Source organism: Coffea eugenioides, chromosome 2 (genome assembly GCF_003713205.1).
Source record: "Coffea eugenioides isolate CCC68of chromosome 2, Ceug_1.0, whole genome shotgun sequence".
NCBI lineage: Eukaryota > Viridiplantae > Streptophyta > Magnoliopsida > Gentianales > Rubiaceae > Coffea > Coffea eugenioides.
Window position 1 is genome coordinate 24,688,130 of NC_040036.1, and position 26,158 is coordinate 24,714,287.

Below are 26,158 nucleotides of genomic sequence, written 5' to 3' on the forward strand. Positions count from 1 at the left end.
TTTCCAGTTTGGTTTGATTCGATGCACGGTTTACACGTATATTAATAAAATCGTAAATCGAACCAATAATAGCTGTTTACATGCGCGTTCGGAATGAGGTCAGTTTCAAAACTACTTTTTTCTCCAGTCGATTATTAGAAATCGTCAAATAAAAAAAGCCCTAAATTTCTAACAACTATGCCCCCCAGACCCCACATTTGATGACTGCTCCTCAGTGCCCAGAGCCACCACATCTGTAGCTGCCTTGCTAGATTTGACCTCACCAACGGGGAGCTTTATCTTTGGCGAAAGCTTCTTGGCTTCTTCGCTCGTGTAGATGTAGATCTTTCTCACCATGCCACAGAATTCACTGCGCACATTAACAGCAGAATCCAGTTTTAAGTAATCAGAGATGGAGAAAATAGAGAGTAAATGAAAGAGGGCTGGAAAGTGAAATGAAGTAAATGAAAAAGGACCAAGACTTAACTGCCATGGGTCATCTCCAACCATCATCATGTCATCCTCATCATCTGCGTAGACAACTTGCCATTTCTTCGTAGACCCAAAGAGTTCACCATCAATCTCAAACATTTCTTCTAACTTCTTGAGCAAATCATCATACCCCTCAAACCGTGTCAAGTCAACTGCTCTTCCAACTGCAATTCCTTGCATGTGAACCTGCACAAAGAAAATCAATAACTTGGAACACGAGAAGGGCAAAAAAGAAAAACAAAGGAAACAGAAAGAAAACTAGCTCGTCTCTCCAATAAAATTGAAAAGATTAGAATTACCCATATTCCAGTGAGTAAAGAGAAATTAATATGAATATTATCTGTAAAGACTGATAGTGCTTAGTCCTATTGGTATCTGGCAAATCAAATATTAAAGGCCGAAGTATACCAAACGATTGGCAGTGTAATCTATATATGTGGACAATACCTTGGTGCAGCTCCGGATTTGCCTGCTTTGTGACTCGTGAGGAGATCTTAGGCAAGATTTTTCAGGATCACAACTTACTGAAGGCACATCAGACCTATTAGGATGAGATGGCTCCGAAAGTTGGTCAGATCCAGAATCTCGGGAGAGATGTGGCTGATCCCCCTCCACAGCTCCAGATGCAACCACTGCTGAAGTGTCTTCAACTGTTGCACGTTCCAGTAACTCAATCCCAAATAGCCTGTATCCATTAACTTGTCTCTTTTCAGTAACAGGTGCAACAGACTCTGTCGCTGTTTCAACTTGGTTGGACCAAAACATGGATTTGATATCGCTGTAACCTAGATTGCTGGCCTTGGTTGCAGCAGATAATTTGGGAGATGGATAAAAGTCATGTGAACGTGATGTATCACAATACAAGGGTTCGACAGAAGATTTCCACACCCCTATGAGCAGATAGGCAAACCTCAAATTAAAGTACAAATAAAGTGGATAAGCAAGAAAAATTTTACTCCCAGTAAAAGGTAGTACCAAGGGAGGAAAGATCCTGCATTGCCAAAGGTAAAACTGGTGGTCTTGCCCGCTTATTCCTTTGTGGAGGCAGAGGATTTGGAGGAGTTGCTGCAACCAGAGGCTCTATCTCCCACGGTGAAACCCTGTCTGGTCGCACAATGGATGAAGGTTCGTCCCATTGAACCTGAGTAGCAGAGAATTGATATTTGATATTTTACAAAAGAAGATTGTAACCGAGGAGAATCAACATTCATGATAACAGTACTATCAATGCTCATCAAAATAACATAAGTAATGAATAAAGAAAAAATGAGATTCAGACTATCTGCATGAGGTGGTGGTTTCATCATAAACACACAACAGAAGCCACCCCCCCCCCCCAACCCCACCCCCCTGGCCGCCGGGGGAAAAAAAACCAAAAGGAAAGGAAAAAATAAAGGGCACCCCTCACCAAAGTGAGAATAAGAAAAGATAGACCCCACAATTTAACTACTTATCATCTCACATGGGACATTGAAATCTGGGTTACAAAACTTGACTCGCAAGGGTGAAACCATTCAAATCCAAAATACTCAACAAAATGCAATTCACTTGCATCTTTAATCATAGTCCATACTAAACCCCAAGATATTGACGCCCTCCATGCCAGGACCATCTCTTTAACACTAAAAAATGAGAAGAACATGAAAGAAAAAAAGGCACATGTCAGGCCTTCCAACCAACCAAACATTAACTCGTTGATCTAACTTGCATCAACCATAGGATCTCTCCCTCTTCAAATTTTAAAGGCTTGTTTTTCTATTAAATGTGAAATGAGCCAGTGCTATTTTTCTTCTCCATATGTGATGACATGACAGCAAATTTGAAAAGGGGTTGGAAGAGTGCAAATTTTGAATCACATAACCAATGTCGAATTATCACAATGTGTCACAAGACATCAACATTCAACCATCACAATTAAGTCTCATTATCCAACAAAATTCCACCAAATAGCCATGTTTACCTTCAAAGATCTCCATTGAGAATCAGGCCATCTTGATGATGTATTATTCTCTCCAACGCCCACAATGGTTCCACTGAACCTGAAAGAAAATGTAAATACACAGACCATCATAATTCCGAAGTTCTTCTGTTTAACAAGTGAGATGCGGACTGCAGGTAAAGATTGTCAACAAAGAATATAATCTGTAGAAATACCTTCTCTCTGGAACTTCCTCACCCTCAAATGTCATCTTAAACCTCATACCAACAGAGAGCTTGTGACTTTGAGCTTCAAGATACTTGTTTACACTGACAATAAATTCAGATCGACTTGTCCTGACCAAAAAAGTAATATAGTTTACTAGAACAGTTTCTTGCGCACACACAAAATGGATCCACTAGAAAGCCAGCTCAAAAAACATAGCACAATAGCAAGTATTACTTAACGTGGTAAATTTAAGAAGATAAAAAACTTTTCAAGCCAACTCAAAAAATTCTTTTAAGCGTGTTGGAGACTGTAATATGTACATAGTATCATGGTAAATTATAAGTCTGTTGGTTAATTTTGTAAAGTTAAGACAAAACATTACATGAATAATAAATCTGTTATGCAAGATGTGATAAATTACGCGTTGATTCTTAGTTCAAGGATAACTACCTAAAAGGGAAGATATCTCATTCATCCCATATGGTGCTAGCACTGTATTGAAAACGATTAATGATGAACTCTCAAGACAATCAAACTTGGTTAGCACTCTGATCAAGATCAAAATCATTTGCATGCTTTAAAACCAGCAGTAAAACAATAATGTACAAATCCAAACTATCATAGACACTTTTTAATTGCATTATGTCAAAAGAGGAGAGCAAATTACCTAGGTTTATAAAAAACTGAAAAGAGAGTCCCGGTAGAAATGGCATGAGAAGCAGTAGCAAGCACACCCAGATGCATACTGTGACTGGATATAACAGAAGATGGCATATTGCTTGGTTGCCTCATAAGTCTTCTTACTCCAACCCGAAGCTCTCCACTTTCTCCTCTGGAAAATTAATAAGAGAACACGCTATTCGTAAATGGACTAGATTTAAGCGAGGAAAAAAAAGGGCAATTTCAAGATAAGGTAAAACATACATCTATACGGTCATTTCTACTTGCCTTAGAAATATAAATGCATCCCCTGCAACTAATTTCTTTGCACTAACAAATACACTCCAGCCAGTTGTCAGCAAGTGACGCCTAGGTTGACCTGAAAGCAGCAAGATTGTAAGAACTCAAAACAAGATACTACTGAGCCCAAACTCACAGAGAGCCTGAAGTATAAGAATCCCAAATTCATGTTACCACAAGCTGCGTAAACTCAAGTAACATTAGAAACAAATGTCTCTATTATTGTTGGTCACTAGAAGCTTTTTGAACAATTCAAGAGTTGTACTTTCCCATATTTAGCAGTGAATGGAACCCCAATCTAGGTTTGCAGTCCTCAATATCAAGAAATCAAAAGCATCCCAACCTCTAAATATATGCCTGAAATGCCATTCATTGCCATGAAGATCAGTCGCAACCAGTTCTTGCCAAGGCGGCTGCTGGGACATATCCTGCAAATGGATGATGCAAAAGCCACATTAGCATAAGCTAACATTTGTAGGAATCTGGAACAGTGTATAAAAAGATCAATACCAGTGGAGGTAAACAATCATCTGCATGCCTCCGGAGAACAGAGAATCCACCATGTGTACTAGTATCAGAAGCTGTAAGGGTCTTGCAAAATGAATGGACAGTGCATCTCTCAGGTTCTGGCAGCGGTGGATCAGGACTTGTGACTTCACCTTGCTGTAACAAACAAGGAAACTTAAATAAAGCAAGCACAAGAACAAGGGAAAATGAAAATAGGAAGGAAAGCAATAAATTGAGCAGGCAGGTTCTTGCACAATATGTTTAAGAAGACAATTAAGATCAATGAACAAGAGTTTTACTAAGAAAGCATACATCTAAGTCAGGTAGCAGAGTAATCTGTGCATAGACCTCATCCGTCTCTGCTTCAGCCTGCAATCCCAGCAGAAATATTCGAAAAATAAGTGAATCAAGGGAGAGCAAAAGTCTTTTTGATGTGCAGGCACACGGAGAAGGAAGTCCAATTACTGGCAAAGAAGTTAATCCAGATAAACCTACCCGAAGATTAACATTCATAACTTTGCACAGAATTTTAGGTGGCAAATTGAAAGAAGGAAGCTGATGATCTAGCCCCTGAAGAGTAGATGCTTCAAGCTGTAATACGAAACCACTTTATAAATAACTCCAGCTAAAATCAGTTCATTAATCAAGAGAAAATGACGCCAATTAAATTAAACAAACCATCCCTAGATTGACAAATATGCAACTTTTAGATAAGTAAAGGGTCCATAACACTGCACGAAGGGAAGATCTATGCATTTTCAAAAACTCAAAGGCTTCAATTGGACAGAAAAAATGTATTAAGGCCATTAGAGGGGAATGGCAAGGGGTACATTTCAAAGATGAGAAAATGATAGTTTATTTAAACAGCAGCTGGATGATCAATACCGAACAAGAAGCAATGAAAAATGGCAGTACTTCCCCATACTCGAATTAAACTAAGCAAATGATTTGGAAATGAACATAAATAAATACTGCACAACATGGTGGAATAGAGAATACACAGAAAAAATATTTTAAGTGCAAATAGCTACTAAAAAGATTCATTTAACTCATCCTATCAAATTTGAATTTCAATGAAATAATGGAGGACGGTGAAATTTATGAAAACCAAAAAACCTGCTCCATGTGTCCCTGTGGAAAGTAATACACTCTTTCCCCTTCGCGAGGTACAGTAACTAGGGGTCCAGCACAAGCATGCCAAAGTTCCTTATACAGAGCATCATTAGGTGACCCTGTCACAGAAAGCATAAAATTGAAACCACCAGCACACATCAATTGTATGCAAAATTTGCAAGAATTTAACATGAAAGAACTTAAACCTGGGTTAGGTCCTCCAGAAAAATGATTTGCAGCAACGTGTGCCATAGGGAGACCACTCAATCTACTCAATATTGACTACCTAAGCTTTGATTGCTCCCGACCAACCAAAAACTTATATATGACGGTCAAGTTTTGCAGCACTGAAGGAGCCAAGAGAAAAGAAAGAAGAAATTCATCAATAAAAAATCAACATAAAAAAAAAATTACATAACTAGCCACTAGCAAATATATACAGAAACAAGGAAAGAAGTAAATTCTTTATATAGCTTCTGGTATTGTTCTCCTGATCTTAAATGCGGCAGAAGAAGGAATAGAAAGTAAACCTTTTATTCTACTGAAATCCAAAAGCAAGAATACGTGAATCACATGTAAAAGTGAATGTTTGATCCTATTTATCCTTCAATTCTGCAAAAATTTGCCATGTAAAGTCAACAAATTCTGTCTTTTACGTTTCCCAATGTATTCATCAATTTCTCAACACCGTCACCAGACACTCAACATCAGATCCATTTATCTCCAATGACTCCTAAACAGCCAAACCTCCTACACCATAACCCACCCACACCCCAAACTCACACACAGAGACACTGGAAGTAAACTAACTTTGATGGCTACTATAAATTCATTCATCCATGAACCATTCACAACATAGACATAAAAAGTCGAATTAAAACTATTCATTTCTGCACAAACTCAAGATCCGAAGATCCGAGTGCTACAACAAAAAAACCACACATCCCCCAAAAAAAAATACAAAATTATATAGTACAATCAGCAAAATTTCCTACATGTACTTGCACAAGTTTAAGCCCGTGAGAACATCATAAAATAATTAGCACAAACAAAAACAAAAAAAGGAAATGAAAAAAGTTACCAAACATCTTGTTTACCTATTTATTGACGAACTTTTTGGTCTTCAATATCCAAACCCGGAGAATCTCCGCCATTTCCATATTAAACAAATTCAATATCCTCTTACATCTTCCTTTTCCTAAGATTTCACCAGCTTCAGCTACTGCAGCTTCAACTAGATACTACTACTATTACTTTACTAGCTCCAGCTGCTCCCAAAAATTCGAATAAAAATCAAATTTCCTCGGATTGATCGATCAATTTGTATCTAATAGCCAAAAATACCAGGATTTAATCCAACCACAACTATAATAATTTATAGTAATATATAAGAGTAAAGATAGGGATATGTATAGAGAGAGGGTGTGATGGTCTTTGCCTGGTTGAAGCCGACAGTGCTTTTTCTCGCTTTCTCTCTCCACAAACCATACATATATTTTTTCCTGTATCTATAGGTTGTTTGCCCAAGTAAAAATTATTTTTTTTTCCTTTTCCCCCCTTGGGTGGAACTGCTTTCCTTGGTCCCGGTATATGGTTGAATGTACGGTCTGCGGCATACACATTACACAAGGGAAGTTAATACCATGCTATTAGTTCCAAAGAGATTAGACTCTTTTTTTTCTTTTTTTTATGTCAATATCAGAAAGAAATTATTACGGTCCGTTTCTATTGTTATTTTTTAGAATTTTTGTAAAAAAAAATTATGTGAAGTAAAAGAAGTGATTAGTAAAATATAAAAATTTTTTGAGAAAAATGACATTCCAAAATGTATGAGCTTTTATTTCTCTCTCTCTCTCTTTGTTCTTGCTTTTAAGTCACAACTGAAATTAATGGAGAATATCCCACAAAAATTTAGCTAAGTTGTTTACATCAATAACAGCCCATCAATCACCACAATTTGACACTGTATTAGATAAACTCGTTGAGGACGTGACATGTTTTAATTAACTTGCCTACATCTTAACGAAATTTTATGACAAATTATTTTAAATATTTAAAATAATGAGTAGATTTAAGTGAGACGAAGTTAAATATTAGATTCGATAATATATGTGTTGTAGCTGAAACAGTGACTAAACTCTCGTCAAATTAGATTCTTGAAGATTAATGATTAAAGTAGCAAAGAAATCTCAATTTTCAATGAGAGAATGTCAATGAAACTGGGATTGACGTGGATTCTTAATCTCGATTTGACACAAGAAGAAAAATATTCAAGGATTTCAAGCAACATTTTCATCAAACGAGACGAGATTTCTTGACAACCAATGGTTAAAAGTTGGTGGACTTATTAGCCCTTGACCATGGTTAAAAGTTAACTCTCTCAAGTAGGAGTAGTCCGTTTGGACTCCGAATAGTGTGACAAACGGAGCCTTAGCAAGAAAGGCGGAGGGAGTAAAGAAAAGGAACAAAAAGCGTGTCCTAAAATTGGGTACAGGTTTCCTAAGCAGCGTCCACGCGCTTATTAAAAAAATTTCAACCCAAAAGCGGACAACCCCATGAGGAATAAGAAGAAATGGGGATTAACTATAAACTTAATTAATTAAGTAGCAGCAAGTAATTATTGCACTTGATGGTTTCAAGAAAATATAAAACTACTCTTAAGGAAAAGAGAGGCTACCACCTAGGTATCTTTTTCTACAACAAGACTAACTTGCTTGCGATATTATCTTCTTTTTTTTTTTTTGGGTGTGTTGTGATTAACATGTTTTATTAGTGGAATGGATGTCATTAATGGAATTTCAGTTTAGTTTAGTGCTTTGGCCCTGACTTTTCAAAGTGGCTTTGATTGTCTGGGCAAAAGTAGTCAACTTGACCTCTTGTATATAAATTTTTAGCCCATTATATTAGTGGTAATACTGATGGATTTCCGAGTATAGTTGTTGGCCCAGATGAACTTCAGATATTCTGAAAAAAGGAATGAAAAACCCGTGTAGGTAAAGAAAACTACTTGAATAATAGAAATCATAATACAAAGTTTTTTTTTTTTTTTTTTTTGCACAGAGAACAAATAAATTGATTTCACATGAGTCAAATGATATGTCTAGAGTAATTGAACTTTTATTTAGTAGATAATTGGATTTAATGAGGTATAACAAGCATCTCAATTGGCGAATTGACATGGACATACTGAAGATTTACACTGGTTTAATAACTACTCATTTTTACCTTTCAACAAATTAGGCCTCGTTTGAATTGCATTTTTTGCATAAAAATGTTGTGGGTTTTCGTAAAAATATTTTTTTATTGCATTTTTTTCAGTCACTTTTTTACCATCATACGTTGCAGTTTTAAAAAGAATGTTACACTACGGCCTTGTTCTTGATTGCATTAGAATTTATTAAATTTGATGATAGAGAACAATCATTATCAGTAAAAAACTACTTTTTGGGTGATTATAAATTTTAACTTTTTTTATCATTAACATATATATAATCAGATTAAAAAAGCAACTGAGAACATGGCAAAAATAGATTATCGAAAATCATAATCTATAATCAATTGAAATAGTCAACTGAGAACAAGCCATATATTTTTTTACAAAATATCTCAAAAAATTGTAATCTAAACAGGCTCTTTGTGTTTAAATTACAAAAGAAATACATTACGTCCAACCTTATAAAGGATTTGTCACAAAACAAATAAAAAGTCATATAAGAATAAAAAGGCATTAAAAAAAATGGTCATTTCACAGTTTAACTCATTCGTTCCCCTTACTGTGAGATAAGTGATGCAGTAGTAGTATGTAACCTCCACTTATGTCATTTCGAGTACCATTAAAGCATTTACATTCTAGCATTTAACACATAATAATGGTGTTTCACTTTCTCATTTCTACCCTTCTATTTTTCACCCCATCCTAGGACTAACGGAAAACCCCTCATATTTTCCCAAAACAAAAAAAAAAAAAAAAAAGACCCCCTCATATGTACCAAAAGTGGCTAAAAAAGAGTAAGAGACGAGTTCTTGTGGCAACAATTACCCCCAAAAAAAAAAAGAGGTTGAGTAAAAAAAAAAATAAAAAGGAGAAAAAAAGAATAAATGAATTAAACTATTATGGCCAATGTAAAGCGTGAGAAGGAAAGTTGGAGGCAATTATTGCTGCATATGCTGACAACTTAACCTGGGGATGACACATGGTGATAGAGCATTTAAACTCAGATGAGAGATTTGATTGGCCAATAGGGATTTTGAGGGTGCTGCTTGCTTGGCATTGATCAGAATACTAGAGTCCACACGTTGCCTGGTTACTTTTGGAGGGTAGCCTCAGCCCGCTAACATTTTGGTTGTTTGCCTAGTTTTGAAGCATGTAGACTATCCCCAACTGCACCAACAGGAACACATATAAGGTAGTAGAAAAATGCTGCTCTTTCTGGTTTGCATCCCAAGGAGGTTTGTTTGGTAATTTTGCCTTGCACCAAGCAGGCAAAGTAACTGACTTGTTTGAACCAACTGCTATCGCAGCAGTTGACCATTTTTGGATTGAGAATTATTTGCCAAAATTTATTTGTTTACATCATCATTACAATTTCCAACACACCTTTTTATCATTCCAATTACCTTTTTATCTCACATACATCACATCACAAAAAGTGCTATAGTAAAAATATCTCAAATAATTTACAATCCAAACAGAGCCAGAGTTTTAAAATTCTACATCGATGTAAACTAAGGAATCAAATCCCTTGAACCCGTGATGGTTCAATCCCTGCCGAGTCACTTTCTTGACCCCTTCCAATCCCTTTCCTTCTAGTATAGAGTAACAGTAGGTGTAGTACAGAATTTATAGTGTCTGACAAAAAAAAAAAACTAACTTGTTTGGATTGCCATTTTTTCTTGAAAAGATTTAAGTTTGCATGAATATATTTCTCAATCACATTTTTTTTATCTCACATACATCAAATCGCTGTAGATAATCCCCGACTTCACCAACAGGAAACATAACTTGTTTGGTTTGCATCCCAAGGAGGTCTGTTTGGTAATTTTGCCTTGCACCAAACAGGCAAAGTAACTAACTTGTTTGGATTGCCATTTTTCCCAAAGAAAAAAAAATTGTGATTTCCGTGACTATATTTTTCAATCAATTTTTAATGTTACACACATCAAATCACTGTAGTATATGTTTCAACAAAAATTACATAAAATAGCAATCCAAACAGGAACAAATTGGCTATCCAATCGTACAGGTTGTCCAAGTACACCAATTGATTTTTATCAATTATTTTCTCAGCAAGTTAAAAATAACCATTCTTCTAACAAATTGAATATTTTTTCTTTCATCCTGAGATTTGTTGTTAACTTTTTCTTTTTTCAATTTAGTTGTATTGACTCATAGATGCATGTTCACTATTATAGCTTGTGCCCACATAAAGCTGTCATGATTCTCACACAGATGTCGATGAAGACACGTAGTGTAGAATTATATAGCTTAATGACAAAATGTTGCAACGCTTAAATATAATTACAGTAGTGTAGAAAGAAAAGTTATTTTATAAATGAAAAAATTAGAGTAAATTGCTGAAGTGGATTTATCCAAATCAGAATTTAACCAGCAAGCTCAGTAAAACATTAGAATTGTAGTACAATATTCTTCATAATTAAGAAACATTAAAATTTTTTAGTCGTTCCATCCAACTAATTGTGTTTGGATTGCATTTTTCGTCATTTTTCATAGAAAAATTACTGTAGGAATTTGATATATGTGAGGGAAAAAAGTGATAGGGAAATGTGATCACGGAAAACAACAATATTTTCCGACGGAAACAAGCAATCCAAACAAGGTCAAAAATGATCTTTCTTTACATTATTGAAAGTGTCAAAAACTACACACGACCACAGGTCCTTTTGGTTTCTTTGGAGAAGGAATGAAAGATGATACCACCATGACCATGCATGCAGGTGGTACTGCTGACTAATTTATAGAGATCTGGCATTGTTCAGTAGTCAAGCGTAGTTACCTGTATACAAATTTGTCTCCATATTTGCAAGGCCGTCAAGTTTGACTCTGGTTTACAATTTTCTTCCACATTACTTGGTCGATATATTCATGATTGTATCACTTGCTTTTCCAACTTTCTTGAAAAGATTCAAGAAGAGAATGAGTTTGTAGGAGGTAAGGAAGGGTCCTCCATCTCATCTGCATGTCTGTCTATCTGTCTGTCTTTGAATTCACAAGTTCTGAGCCAAAAAAAGAGAGGGAATTGTATTTGGATGCGGTGAGGATCCCCTTCCATACTAATTAACCCGTGCAGAAATTGTAATAATTCATTTTTCCCCCGGCCAAATCAACATATTATAAGCACAAAGGACAAAAACATAAGGAAAAAATCATCAAGAACTGTTTTGATAAGGCATGTCCTTCTACCTTCTGGCCAGGTGAATGAACACTTTGTTGATGTTGATTCTTCTGAAGTATCAAAAGCACAATGATGAATGAGCTGCCTGAGGGTGTCTCAAGTTGAGATGCTAGCTAGTAAGGTTGCCCGTCAAATCCCAGCCTAGTCGTCTTGGATGATTCCCTTGCCTTTTTACATCATTCAGAACCCCTTTTGCCACAACACTTGAATGTCAGGAAGATGATAGAACATGGCATCAAAGAGTCCTGGAAACAAGAAATTTCCCATAGGACGAATTGATGGGCCCTTGTCTCGTTAGCCGTTTATCCTCTTGGAATAATGACGGGCTTCCGGTACAAAGCTCCCTCAAGGAAATTGGCCAAGGAAAATAGGAAATATGACGGCATTTGCGGGTGGCAAGATTTGCTCAAGCCCCCGGTCTATCAGGAGATTTTGGTTTCTGTCGGCGAAAGACGTGAAGGTTTTTTTTGGTGGACGATGTGATCAGTAGAACTGGGGGGCAAAGGCATGTTCTTGCCCAATGCTATTCTGGTAAGAGTAGTAGTTTGGCTGTACGATGAAATATCTAAAAAATATGCAGTTGTCCGCAATAGAAATCAACTTAGTGGTTAAAAGATTGTTTAGTTTGTACCAGAAAAATAACGAAAGAAGGAAAAATGCAATGTCAACAACGTTGGTTTGAAAACCAATTTTACTGAACATAAACCACTATCATACTTCAGAAAAAAGATAAACTATGAAATTCGAGTCATTGTGCAAGAACATGAAAGAGTATCAAAAGTCACTACTCTCAACTCGAGTTAAAATACTTAGATTTGAACTCGAGTTAAAATACTTAAATTCGAATTCGAACTCGATCTTGTCGAATTCTTGAGAGCCTAATTCGAGCTCAAACTTGATTTTATTTTGCATTAGCTTGAATTCATGCTCAACGAGTTCAATTGAGCTTACTTCAAGTTCAATAAAGTTTAATCGAACCTAATCAAGTTTAAGGAATATAATTTAATATTTTATATAATTTAAAACAATAGACAAAATAGACACTTCATATTAATAAATAAAAACATTAAAAAACATATATATGTGAAACTCGATTGAGTTTGATTAAATTCGACAAGTTTTTGAAATTCACATATTAAATTTGAACTTGACTCATCAAGTAATTTGAGCCGCTTGAGCTCGGTCAATGTGAGTTCAAACTCAAGTATTGACTGAGTAAGTTCGTAAGTTACTCAATTTTACGGAACATAAACTACTATCATACTTTAGGAAAAAGATAAATTATGAAGTTTGAAAAGTGAGAGTTAGGGATGTAATCAAATCGAAATCGAGTAGTGCACTATTCGAGTTGAACTTGAGTTAAAAATTTTGCACTCAAGTTCAAGTTTGTCGAACCCTTATAAGTATAATTTGACTTCAAGTTCGAGTTCAATTTTATTTTGTATTAGTTCAAACTCATGCTTAACGAGCACAATCGAGCTTATTTTGAGCTCAATTAAGTTTAATCGAGCCTAATTGAGTTTATGAAATATAAATTCATATTTTATATAATTTTAAATAAGGGACAAAATAGGCATTTCATATTAATAAAAAAAATTATAAAACATCTGTGTGTGTGTGTAAGAGAGAGAGATTAATATGGGCTAAACTGGAGGATACATTACGATAAGCCCAAAAAGTGACCCGTATATTTAAAAAAAAAGGAGCAAACGCAAACGATGCAGCTGAAAAATTCCGGTCCTTATAGGCTTTAGCAAAGGCGCCTTGATAATCCAGTTCAAACTTGCAGGTTGCAGATACTCTTCGCAAGCGTTTGACACTGGGAATTTATAGAGGGAGGAAGATTGATTGAAGACGTAGGACTAGAGGAACGAGAGGAATCTCAGTTGCGCATTTAAATTTTGATTATTTGTATTAGCAAACAATGATTCTGAGAACTCCAGCGCCGAGAAAGCGAAGGGCAGAATCGGCGTTGCTTGAAGAAGATAATCAATTTTTGAATAGTCGTAGCCCTAATAATACTAAAAATAATGTTTCTAATAGTAACAAGCAGCTGGTCATCTACGAGGACTCTCCGTCGGCTCCGGTGCCGGAATCGTCTCATGACCATCCTATCACCTCCGACCATATGCTCTGTACTTATCAATGCCGTCAAATGGTACTTTATTCTTGTTTCAAATTGTTGCTATTTATTTGATGGAAAATTAGTAGGTGGCTTGGCTAGTTCTGGAGTAGCCGAAGAGTTTAGGAGGTTTTTGGATCCCTTGTATGTTCAATCTGAATTCTTTTGATTACTTTTTATACAATTTGGCGGTTCTTGAGCTGAAAATGTGCGCGGCATGTTTTCATATCGTTAGCTTAAAAATAAGCTGATTGTAGCCTTTTCAAAGTTGAAAGTTTTCTGGATGTGTTCTAGTTTGCATCCGGCCTTGCTTTTAGCTAATTTTAAGGAGGAAATATGCTGATTTTGAGAAAACAAAACTGTTCAGGTGCTTAAGACAACTGATTGTCTTTTCACAAACTTTGATAACAAAACATGTTCGGAATTTTTCAAACAGCCTTGTCATAATTGCTTGTCCATAATTGGCCTAAGACGAAGCTAACGAAGACAGGCCCCTTTCTCGGATATCAAGCATTTTTTTGCTCCACTTATAATCTTCCCAACTGAAGTAGAAACTTTATTATGGAAATATTTCAGCTGCAGGTTTTCATCTTGCTATGTTTCTAATATACAGCATGTCGTGCCAAACTTAGCTGTTTTTGGTATGGTAGATAATTACTTATTTGCACTTACAGAAAACGTTATATGTTTAGACATCCTTTTTGCTTGATAAATCTGCTAATGCTATCACTTATGGCTGCAATACTTGTTCATTGTTGCAGGTAAAAGCTGAGTTTTTTGATGCTCTAAGCAATGCAGAAAAACAGGCTCGTGAGTGTCAATCCAAACTTGATGCATTGAATGAAGATTTTTGCAAAGCTGGTGGGTAACAAAATAATACATGTTCAATGTAAGATTAAGATCACTTGCCCCCCCCCCCCCCCTCTCTTTTGTGCAATGAACTATAAGTTCACTTAATCAAGGTCTTGATATACAGGCTTGGTTAAGGTTAGCAAATGCCTTACTGAAGTCTTGAAAACATCTGGCAGTGTAAAATACTTTTGTCTAGTTGAAAAAATTATCTATAGCACCCAACTTAATATATTTAAAAGATTGTAAATTTATGTATCAAGATTTTCTCAGTGGTGTGTTTTCCACACTACAAGGAGCTGTACTCTAGGGTACTCAAAGACAGAGACAAATTTTGTGATCTAATTTCCCCTGTTCTTTCTTTTGTATGAAGAATTTTTTTCTTGATGAGTATATTTACTGATGTCAACTAGTACTGTGATGTGTTTGTGGCTGTTGCAGAAACTGAAAGGAAAAGATTTCGAGACAAACTTTTATCTGCAGAGCAAGAACTTGCAGCGGCAAAACGACGTGAACAGGATCTTCAAGAACAGCTAATGAAGGGGGTCAACTCTTCTGAAGAACGTCTCCGGAGACAGTTGCAGTTGTTTAATGAGCTTGAGGTGCTTCCCATACAGCTTCAGTTTATGCATGTTTATTTTTCTTTTGTTCCTGAAGTTGGCTTACTTGTTCCTGATGTAAATTTATGGAGTCCTGCTACTCCAAGTATTTTGGTAGAGGGAGTTCAATCTGCGTTGAGATTTATAAGTTTCACAAATTTCTTTTCTATTGCATGAAGCACTGGAATCTGGGTTATAAGTGGGTAGAAAATGGAAAACTGGGGCTGATACCGGTTTAATGCGTAATTTTCTTACAGCACCATATCAGAGGCTTATTTAGGAGCTTCCTTTTGATTCTGCAAGTTTGTGCTGTGAAACCTGTGGCCATGGCTTTTATGTTGCAACGTGTCTCATGTTTTTTTAGTTCTTAATCATTATGCATGCAGTTCTGTGTCAAACTAACATTTCTTTGGGCTTGGTGTGGAGTAAATACATACTTTTGAGTACGTTGCAATTAGCTTGAATAATTATGGACACCACATGATATGCTTATATGGTTATCCTGTTTAATTTTGTGTGTAAAAGTAACAAGTCACTGTTGTTTTTGGTTTTGTAGATAAAGTTCCAAAATGAGGTGAATCTTCGCGAAAAGGCTCAATCTTTGGCAGCATTGGCTGAAGAAAAAGCAAGCGCACTGGAGGCGAAATTACAAAAGGTCTCTCAGAGTACCGAAAAGGAGAAAATTCGGCTCCAGAATGAGCTTGCGCACCTGAAAAGCGATTCAAAACTTTCTGTGTCCAGAATTAGTGCAGATGTTGGTATCTATTTGTTTTGCTTATTTTTATCATGTTTATTTGGACATTTGTATGTAAATTTATTCTTTTGGCTGCTTAGCTTGAGAGAATGGAATGCCGAGCTAAACATGCAGAGGAAGAGTCAAAACTATTGAAGGATCAGATGGAACAACTCGGAAAGCGACTTCATGAGGTTATAAATTTCCTAGTTCTCATATTCTATGAAGTGTTAGTCCTTGTTCTTCACCCAAGACTTTGGGGTTCATTCATTTGCTACGAGTCATGATTTTGGCTTTTCCATACCAGCCTATCAATGGATTTACTGATTGACACGGAATACTTATTTTTGGATTTAGCTTTCCTTCTTGAACTTTTTCTTTTTGTTATTTTACTGTTGCCACAGTCATGCTTCTTTATTTGTTTTTTAGGGGTTTAAGTGTTTTGCTGAAATTTTGTTACCATTGGATTAAGATACTGATCTTTCTTGTTTGACCAGTGCATGCAGCAGAAAGGTGAGATGGAGAAAAGGTTGTTACATGCTACTCCACAAGAATCTCCCTCTACAGACAGTAGTATATTGCTAAAGCATTTGCAAGAAGAACTCAGGAATTATGTAAGTCGTATTCTTTTCTGTTATGATCTAAATGTGTTTTCCCTTCTTACTAATTCCAAGTCACTGGAGAATGCTGAAGAACCGATGCCTCAAATTTTGGGTACATGGAGTTGGAATGATCCTGGCCTCAAAGTATTTACGTGATTCGGTATAGGACAATTGTTGTTTTGAATATATTCTAGGCACAACTGAAGATAATAAAAACCAAAAAGCCAAGAAATTTAAGGAAAAATGAATTTAATTACTGGCTACTAAGTTTAATCAAATGACGGAGTCCAATGGGTACTGCTTCCTGTTTGCTAGATTGCATGGTCTTTACTGCACACTTGTATGCCTTTTTGGTGTGCATAATGTACTGCAGAAAATAGCTCAAAATAGTGGGAAAGAGATGTACAATATACCTCACAATGGGTGTATTTTCGGCTTGTCGCTTACAAAGAAACTAATAGCAAGTCCAAAAGCTGGTAATTGGACTTGCAGGGTGGCAAGATGATTCTTCTGTTCCAAATAGTGCATCACAGAAAATCCTGACTTTCAAGTGGGATATACAGTAATACAAGTCTTTTTTTCTTTTCTTTTTTTTTGGGAGAATTTACCTATTTATCACTTCATATGGTCGAATAGCCTCAATGTACAATATCAGCTAGCTTTATCTAGTTATGCTGTTTCCTTGTTTCCTCTTCTGTAAAGACAGCTTACTTGTTTGAAAGTGCATGTAATGTTTTCTGTATGAACTATGAAAGCATCTTTGCAATTTTGATTGCTCTTAATATCTTGAACTTCAGATCATCACGTAATATGGTCTGAAAAACTTCACATGGTGGACTTAGTTTTATTACTTCTCTTCTCTATTTATGAAGTCATTTAGTTGGAATGTTTTGTGTGTTGGCTACAAAATTCTTTTCCCCAATATACATTTCGGCCTTTGGCCACCCTACAACAACAATACTTACTTCATTTTTTGTTGGGATTTTGACTGTTGAGATGCTCCAAATCAGTACTTCACTTTTATTTTCTATTGTTTAGTTTTGACACTGCTTTCCCTTTCTCACTGCTCATATGTACAATGTATCTCCTTTTTTTGTTTTGTGTCTTCCCTTCACATTGCAGCTGTAAGTATTTGATAAGCCATTTAAATTCACCTTAATCCAATAATCAGGAATCTGAAGTACATGAGGCAAGAAAACTGAAATCCTCTCATGAAAATGTTGAGTTACTGAAGGAGAAATTACAAGAAGAAAAGAGACGTAGAGAAAGGGCGGAGTTAGACCTCCTTAAATTGCCGGAAATCCAATTGAGGATTGAGAAGCTACAGGATGAGTTGTCTGCTTGGAAATCTTTGATGAAAGATATTCCGGGCGTGTCATGTGCTGATGACGTACCTATGAAATTTGCAGCTCTGCAAAAGTATGTATTTGACGCAGTCCTACCTTTTGCGGTCATTAACTTGACTTTCCAAAAGCAAAAGACTTCACTTAATTTTTAATTGCTAAATAAAGGAGTTTCTACATGTTTTGAAGAATGAGTTTGGATTTTAGTGCTCTCTTATTCATTAATGCTGGAAAGTGGGTAGCTTATACTAAATTAATATTTGGTATATTTTAATTAATAAACCCTGTTTCTTTGGACATCATCTCTTATATGTTAATGAATATTTCCTGCATGTGGGATTTTTTGACTTTGGATTGGCATCATGTTCAGAGAAGTGATTGATAGCATGATGAAAGTTGGTGAGGCACAGGTACGTTTGAAAGAGATTGAGGTGGCTCTAGATGCTGCAGAGCTTGATAAACAAAATGCAATTACTGAAGCTACATTGGCTAAAGAGAAGGCAGAATCGTCAAAGTCAGAGGTCAAGAGGATTGAATTGATGGTTAGTAGGACATGACTTTGCTGTTGTGCCTGATAGTATTTCTCTTTTTTCCCCTCTCCCAACCCTCAAAAAGAAGTTTACTGTCATCATATTCAAAGTGCAGCAACTTTTGCTAAGCTTCTGCAGCAAAATGGGACATTCTTGTGTCTGTCTTCAGAAGCCATTCTGTTTCTCTGTGAGCTGTAATAATCTATTGGAAAATTCATGATTTTTTTAATCTTACTAGTAATATAGAAAATGCTTTTTCTGTATGAAGGACTGAGTGTTCATAACCTAATTTGGGTCGAAGGGTTTAGGGAATGATAGAGGCAAGAGCACTTTGGTCTTCCTTTTTTCTGAAGCTTTGTCAATTTGCTAGAACTGGTAAAGTTAGTTGTGCTTTTTCTTTTGACTGTTCTCTGAAGGTCTGTTTGGTGAAAAGTCATATGTAGGCCATTTCATGGTTCAATGACTGGAAATCTTATGATACTGCTCCAAGATTGTGTTTTGAATTTGAGGCAATGATGAATGTAAACTTTATGTCAAAGTTCCAAAAGCTACATAGTGCAGGTTGATTTTTATGTTGTTTGGTTAGCAATAAATCAAGTACTGCCATCTCATTCCTCAAAACTCAGTTCTTGTCTGTATTTTCTACATTTATGAGGTTTGCTGTGCTTGTTTGTGTCACTGCAGCTTGCTTCTGCTTTGGAAGAAAGAGACCGCCTAAAAAATATGTTTAATGAATTAAAAAGGGAAAAGCATGCTCAGGGTGGGCCAGAAGTAGCAAGCGGAGCACTTGTTCAGGTTGGTGTGGTCAATGTTCTTCCACATATACTTTTGTGGATTTTTAACTAAAATGCTTGTAACTTGTTTGTGAGGAAAGGAGCTGGAAGCATCTATTGCCAAGAAGGAGAACTATATAAAGGAACTAGAAAGCAATTTGCATGAGCAAAACCTCATTAATATCCACCAGCAAAATGAAATTAAGTTGCTAAGTGTGAGGCTAACTGATGAAGCCAGAAGAATAAAGTCATTAGAGAGGGAGGGTGATCGACTTCGTTCTGAGTTAGCTCTATTGGAGTCCAAGGTTTGTTTTCTAAACTACAAATTTGCTAGGATGTTCTGATGTTTGCTGTCCCTATCATTCTTGAGCACCTTTTCACGCTTATGGGTATGGTAACCAAATAGGAAGTGGCAAAAGACGCCCCATTTTTTTTTAATGTTTTTATAAAAGAAAAGTGAGAGCAAAGAATGATGATGAGCTACTTTGAAGTCTGAACTAAATTTAAAAGTTTCACCTATTGTACATTAGAAGTTAGAAGGTTGCCAAACAAGATTTACAAAAGGACTTTCTTAAGGCAAAAGTTAGAATCAGCAGATTTTTAGCAGACGAGAACAAGTTGTATATTCTTCTGTTCTAGCATCATGAACTTCTGTGTTGTAGTAGTTCCTTTATTTATTTATTTTTTTGCTGCAGTTGGGGCATGGCGATTTTTCATCTGCAAATACAAAAGTTCTGAGAATGGTGAATACTCTTGCTGTAGACAATGAGGCAAAACAAACAATAGAGGCTTTGCAAAATGAGCTGCAAAAGACAAAGGAGAAGTTACAGGCTGTTGAAGAGTTGAAAAAGCAATCAGGTAATCTGAGACTCCTGAAAGTGCAAGTGATAGGATAATTAACATGAAGTATTCACTTTGTTTTGGTACTGTTGTCAGTTTCAAATATGGATAGGCTTCCCAATTAAGGAAGGATTTGGAGTAGATAGACTACTTTTCTCAAGAATAGGCTGCCATAAATATATACAGTTGCAGATTAAATACTCCAGGAATTTAGCAGTTGGTAGGCTTTTTTTTTTGTTTCATTCGAAGCATTGCCTGTTTGTTAGGCTTTGCATTTGCTAGAATAGGGTGATTGATTAGAGGAATGATGTTGTGAAAGGTATGGTTTGAGTAAAACATAAAATCTTACTGAAATTCAACTGTTGCATTTCTAAGACAAAGACTATCTGTTATAGGCATTTGAAATTCAGGGATTTAACTTTGGAGCTCCAAAATGAAAATCAGCCACCACCTATAAACTTCATAAGACATCAGGACACTGGAGCATCAATTTTCCAATGCAGCAGCAAGATAACCAACCTCTGATTCTGACTTGACTCTATGTCCAGTGATTCCCCTATTTGGTGAATAACAACAGCTACCATAAAGCAGACAAATTGCCTAACATGTGCCTCCTTGAAACTTTTGTTGGATTTGTCATATGCTTTATGCTGTAAAACTCTGCAAACAAGCTGGGTAAAGCAGCCCTTGGTCTTGGTCGCATTGGTGGGTGATGCAGAACATGTTAGTTGTTGTAAGAATGGAAAATTACATTCTTTGCCTCCTCTACCACATTAGTTCATTTCCGTAATGACTTAAATCATTCTTTAATGCCGCCCATTATTGCACTTTTTGGACACAATGGTAGAAGGTGAAAGTTGCAGTTTGATTTTCCTAATTTTGACCTCTGCAAAGAGAGTAAAATTGGAGGATGTGGGAAGTTAAATGGGGTTTGGATTATTTATTTCCTGTCAATTACAATGCTCGCTGTGTCTTCACAATTCTAACGAGTTGCTTAACTGGTTCAAGCTAGAAAGTTGAGGGCTTAGATGTGGTGTAACTGAAATCAAGGACCAGTGGTCCATGCCACATGAATGGGGACCAACAGTGGAGTTCCATGAAGAATTCTTACTTTGAGAAACTGAGAAAAATTTAACAATCCACAACCTAGACTATGGTGATTATGGAAAAGAAGTGATGGTAAGTGGTGAAAAATCAACTGCCTACAGTGTGAACATAATAAAATGATAGACCATATTGCTGGCTATATTTGATTATTGGTACTGGATAAGGTGCATGAGTAAGTAATAGTAGTTTTGGGTGAAGATGTTGGTAAACTTAAGTTCTGGATGAATGTGCTGTGACTGTCTCTTTGCTGAGTTAGCAGAATGATTGTATGGAAGTGCAGGAGGCAGCTTAAGACAGTTAGACAGTTTTTGGACTGGTTGGACCATCCTAATTTGCTTGTAACTCCTTTTTGTCAAGTTCTGTAATGCCTGACCACAAACAAACACCTCTATTGGTTTTGTGTGTGTTCTAAACTAACTGGGCGCTATGGATTAAAATCCTCATGTTATACTTGGTCAACTTCTTATAATCTGGCTTTGTTTTCTGTGGACAATTTAGCTGATGCTGGCACACTGGTAGACTCCTATGTTTCTGGAAAGATTGTTCAGTTGAAAGAGCAAATTGCTACTCTTGAAAAACGTGAGGAAAGGTCAGCAGCTGGTGAAATAGTCTAAATATTTGCTTTGCTATTTAACTTTCTCAAGAGTAAATAAAGCTCTGAATACTTGAACAGATACAAGACTGTATTTGCGGAGAGAATATCAGTTTTTAGAAGGGCTTGCTGTGAACTTTTTGGTTACAAGGTATTATTTGCAATTCAACTGAATTTTATTGTAGCTTCTCAAGTGACTGTTGCTGAAATTGTATGGCACTTGTTTTGTGGGATATTCCTGTTATAATGTGGTCTCAGATTGTGATGGACGATCATCAGCGACCAGATGGAATCCCTGTCACACGTTTTACACTCCAATCTATCTATGCTCAAGCTGATGATGAGAGGCTTGAATTTGAATATGAATCAGGGAATACAAATATCACGGTAATCTGCAACTTTATGGTTTCATTTCCTGATTACTTGAATTTGTAAGCTTTCCAAATTTGGAGGGTGGCTGGTAGTAAGAAAAATTTATTGTATAAGTTTCATCAATAATTTTTTTAATCCACTTGACATGATTCTTTGCTAATGATCATGTCACTAACCTACTTTCGTTTCCTTGTTTTACTAGGTGAATGATTACACTAGACAGCCTGAGATATCTCACCAGGTACGAAAGTTGATTCACTTGATGGATGATCTTTCTTGCTTGTTTGATTCTGAAAACAAACATATTGATTCCATAATTGCCACCGGACTTGTTCACCCTGTATTATGGGTGGTGCTGGAAACTATCTCATTCACAAGTGAAATGTAGTTGTGAGGATGTTATTGACACTTGGCAAGATAACCGAGCAAGATTTGTAGCTTGCTAAAATGCCTAAAGGGGAAGGTGATATGGTCTTTATATTACAGAGGCGAACTGTATCTACGCTTTTTATTGCGAGGGAGTTTGCAGTGGTTTTGAGAACTTCTCGAACCAAAAGGTGCAGTGAGGATGAGATACTAAGACTGAAGCTTAAGCATTTAAAAGGGATGGACTGTATATTTTTCGATAGTTGAAAAACGATTTGAAGTCCCCTAAGATCAAAATCTGACCATATAGAATAAGATTTTGGAACATTTATGTGACCTGATGGCAACAGTTATTCCTCGATTTTTGTTGTCTATACATATGCTTTATATGGATTTATCTTGTGAACCCATTGCTCGTGTGAATACTTTTTTTTTTTGGCATAAGTTGAAAGCAACTCATACCAAGGAGGATAGCAGTCTGTTTTGAAAACAATGTTTGAACTACAATTATTAAAAAATAATAATAAAATTAAGCCTATGTAGATGTACATGCTCATTAAAAGTTACATGTGCTGGATGCCGTCATCATATTCTTCTGCATATGTAAGTTCTGGCTAGTTGTTTGATGTGGTTTTAATGCTAGCCGCATATCCCACTGAAAATGGTTTGTACTGTTATGTAGTTACTATGTGGATTATTAAAAGCTCTGAGCCATGTAAAAGAAGAGAATTTTAAATTTAAGCATTTTATTGTGGTAATCATCAGCAAGAACTACTTAATGCTTGTTTAGTGGAGAAGACAAGGATATAATTTGAAGCTCAAATGGTTCTTTTCCTCGTCTTTTTTCCAGGTTGAAATATTTATCCGGAAGATGAATTCCATCCCTGCTTTCACAGCCAACTTGACCATGGAATCTTTCAATAAGCGGACCCTATCTTAGAATATGCAATGATACCTTGGTGCTGTCCATGTCATCATCGATAAGGGGAGATGATGTTGTTGTGATGTCATTAAATGTGTGATGTCCTAGTGATCGGGTGGTCCACCGATTCTGTGGGTTCTCCACGGTGGATGTTCTCAGCTACGTTTAATTAGGTTAGCTTATAATCCTTTTGTACAATCTGTGTGGTAGCATTAGATTATTTTCAGTTCAAGTTTGTTGGTTTTTCAAAATATTTTGATTTTGTAGAAGAGCCCGGAATTTGTTTATTCGACGAGTGAAAAAGCCAGCTGAAAAGGGAAAAAAAAAAGGAAATTCTGGAAGAAACTCTTTCAATTGAACATTTTTAAGCCGGGTATCTAACCGATGGTTAGTGGATTATATCTCGAGAATCTAATAGTAGTTAATACCTACATTAAATCTTCAACCCCGTAAAAGGATTGCTTGGTCGACTACTTCCCCATAATAAGGGTGCTACGAGGGACTTCTAAGCAGACAATGTTGAAGACAAAGGTGCTAAGCTGTGGAGAGGTGGAAAAGTAAAGACAGCAGGAGCGGTCCTTTGTTTTGTTTATGGACATTGTCCTGCAGAGTGGGTAGACATAAATCACATGTACATTGTAGGAAGACATTTTGGCTATGAATCTGATGAATGCAAAGGTAAGTGCAGTGGATACCGCAGTCAAATTTGTCTTCTTGTTTTCCATCTTTTCCACATTGAAAACGCAAGATGCTGTGACAAGTAAGACCCAAGAAGCAAGGTGGGTAATTGATTCAAGAGACTTTTGAGAGGGATGCAGCAGCATTCGCACTTTTTGCAGCGTCCAAAACGGCCGTTGTCATTGACTTGCTTTTATTTGCTAGAATAGTAAGTAGTACATATGGCAGACTCTGGTGCCAAAGTATATACATGGTAGACTACGAATCTACAGTTTGATCATATCACAGTATATATATGGTAGCCAACAAACATGTATTTTTAGTTGAGTTTTTCTAACGGATGTTCATTGGGTACTCACTAACACACGCTAACATTTATTACCTTTGTATTTATAATACTTTTCTTAATTAATCTTACTTTTTCAAAAATTTGACATGTCAGCATACACTTTAACGAGAGTATTTATTGGACAGGATAATTTTAGAAACCACCCTTTAATATTTTAAAATTACACATATCTCTCCTATTGCTACAAAAGTACTCTACTACCCCTATATAGGATACTTAATGACATTTTTTTTTGGAAAATTTCAGAAATTTCAAAAAAACCAAAATTGACTTATTCTATCTCTCTCTCTCTCTCACTCTTCACGCTTTTTCCTTTCTACCTCACTCTTTCTTTCATTTCCTCTTTTGCTAAATTCCTACCACCCGTTCCTCTCTGCTTGATATTCTTCCTTCAATCCAAGATAAATTCTATCTATCATCCCTTACTCGTATTTATCCCCCTCATTCCCTTCTTTTTGGCAAATAAGATTAGGTTCATCCTTTTTATCCTTTTAATTCTAAGTGTAATGGGTTTGATTTTTCTACATCTATTTATTTTATCCAATGTTGGTTGATTATGGGTGATAAAACTTAGTGATGTCAAAAGTCAAGAATTTGAGGGATGGATGGGCTTTTAGAAATAGGTGGTTGAAAAAAAAAATAAAGAAGGTTGCAAAGAGAGGAAGACGAAAGCTGCGTTATTGATTGTTAATGAAGTGTTAGTTTTGGGTAAAATTTGAGGTCGAGTTTTATCCATTTTAGCACCAAGTGATGAATTTAATTGGCTTGTGTAGTAAATGTAGGGGTTGGGATTATTGGACATAAATGAAATTTATTTTGATTTAAATTGGGGTGTTTGCTTGACTTTTGGGGTGGCATTGCTTGGAAGGAGGCAATCATCATAGTTGAATTTTTTTTTTCCAAACTTTTATTTTTTGGCAGAAAGAGTTTGTTGGCTTTGGTGTTGGAAGAAAGGCAATCAACAAAGCTCTTTTTATTTTTTCCTTTTTATCTTTTTGACAAAAGGGTAGTTTAGGGTATTTGAAAGAATTGGTAGCCTATTAGGCCTATTTTAAAGCATAAATAGTGAAAGCAAGGGAAATGAATATAATTTTTGAAACCTAAAGGGAGCTTCCTGAAATTGTTAAAGACCTCAAGGGAGATTTCTGAAATTATCCCTTACTGGGCATTTGTTAGATGGACTCTTTTTAATTCACACTTCATCTTTCAGTATGTTATGCTTAATGCTCGACTGTTCAACGGTGGTGGTCATGACTTCAATTTGTCCTATACTCAGTATTCAAGGCTACTTTTATTAAACCCCACCAACAAATTGTAAGAAAATCGTGAAAAGGGCACAAATTGTAATTGCCTTAGTCATAACCAACTTACCACTTACCTTTACCTTTAGTAAGTTGGCCTAAACTCTTTTTTGAACTGTAGGTCGAGTGTTCGAATGAATTCTTGCATCTATAGTTAACAAAAAATTCAAAAGTATCATAGTGCATTTCTCGTCTAAATGAGTTTTTTTCTTTCAACCCTCCCATATAGTGCAGTTGAACTCTCCTTTCTCCTTATAAGAGTTCTCATATAGTTTAGTTGGGTTCTCTCTCTATCCCTTAAAGTAGGATAAAATAGGTTATAAATATTGTCACTTCAGAGGGACGAAAGAAAGTCGTCGCATTAGTCACGAGCTTTTCAAGGTTGCCCTTGCACAAATTTATGTTAGGTATTTGCAGCACTTCTACATAGTACCCGGCTGAATTTAGTCCATAGTAATGGGACATCGCGA

The 26,158-nt window shown here is 36.1% G+C and overlaps 2 protein-coding genes across 2 annotated transcripts; one reads left to right on the top strand and one right to left on the bottom strand.

Moving 5' to 3' along the window:
* Positions 1 to 7: 7 nt before the first annotated feature.
* On the bottom strand, positions 8 to 6,650 carry LOC113760593 (auxin response factor 1). The gene is made up of 15 exons (XM_027303237.1): positions 6,295 to 6,650; positions 5,404 to 5,544; positions 5,201 to 5,316; positions 4,580 to 4,675; positions 4,397 to 4,453; positions 4,088 to 4,240; positions 3,921 to 4,005; positions 3,566 to 3,656; positions 3,285 to 3,449; positions 2,626 to 2,745; positions 2,432 to 2,510; positions 1,447 to 1,612; positions 919 to 1,361; positions 467 to 657; positions 8 to 349 (listed from the first exon to the last, which is right to left on the bottom strand). The coding sequence occupies exons 2-15, from the start codon at positions 5,447 to 5,449 to the stop codon at positions 169 to 171; spliced, it is 1,989 nt and encodes a 662-aa protein (XP_027159038.1). The 5' UTR covers positions 5,450 to 5,544; positions 6,295 to 6,650; the 3' UTR covers positions 8 to 168.
* Positions 6,651 to 13,314: 6,664 nt separating this feature from the next.
* LOC113763521 (mitotic spindle checkpoint protein MAD1) lies at positions 13,315 to 24,375 on the top strand. Its single transcript, XM_027307354.1, has 16 exons — positions 13,315 to 13,768; positions 14,494 to 14,593; positions 15,023 to 15,183; positions 15,737 to 15,934; positions 16,015 to 16,107; positions 16,411 to 16,527; positions 17,687 to 17,934; positions 18,229 to 18,400; positions 19,073 to 19,183; positions 19,263 to 19,466; positions 19,857 to 20,019; positions 21,607 to 21,697; positions 21,782 to 21,851; positions 21,959 to 22,087; positions 22,275 to 22,313; positions 23,289 to 24,375. The coding sequence occupies exons 1-16, from the start codon at positions 13,535 to 13,537 to the stop codon at positions 23,376 to 23,378; spliced, it is 2,220 nt and encodes a 739-aa protein (XP_027163155.1). The 5' UTR covers positions 13,315 to 13,534; the 3' UTR covers positions 23,379 to 24,375.
* Positions 24,376 to 26,158: the final 1,783 nt, after the last annotated feature.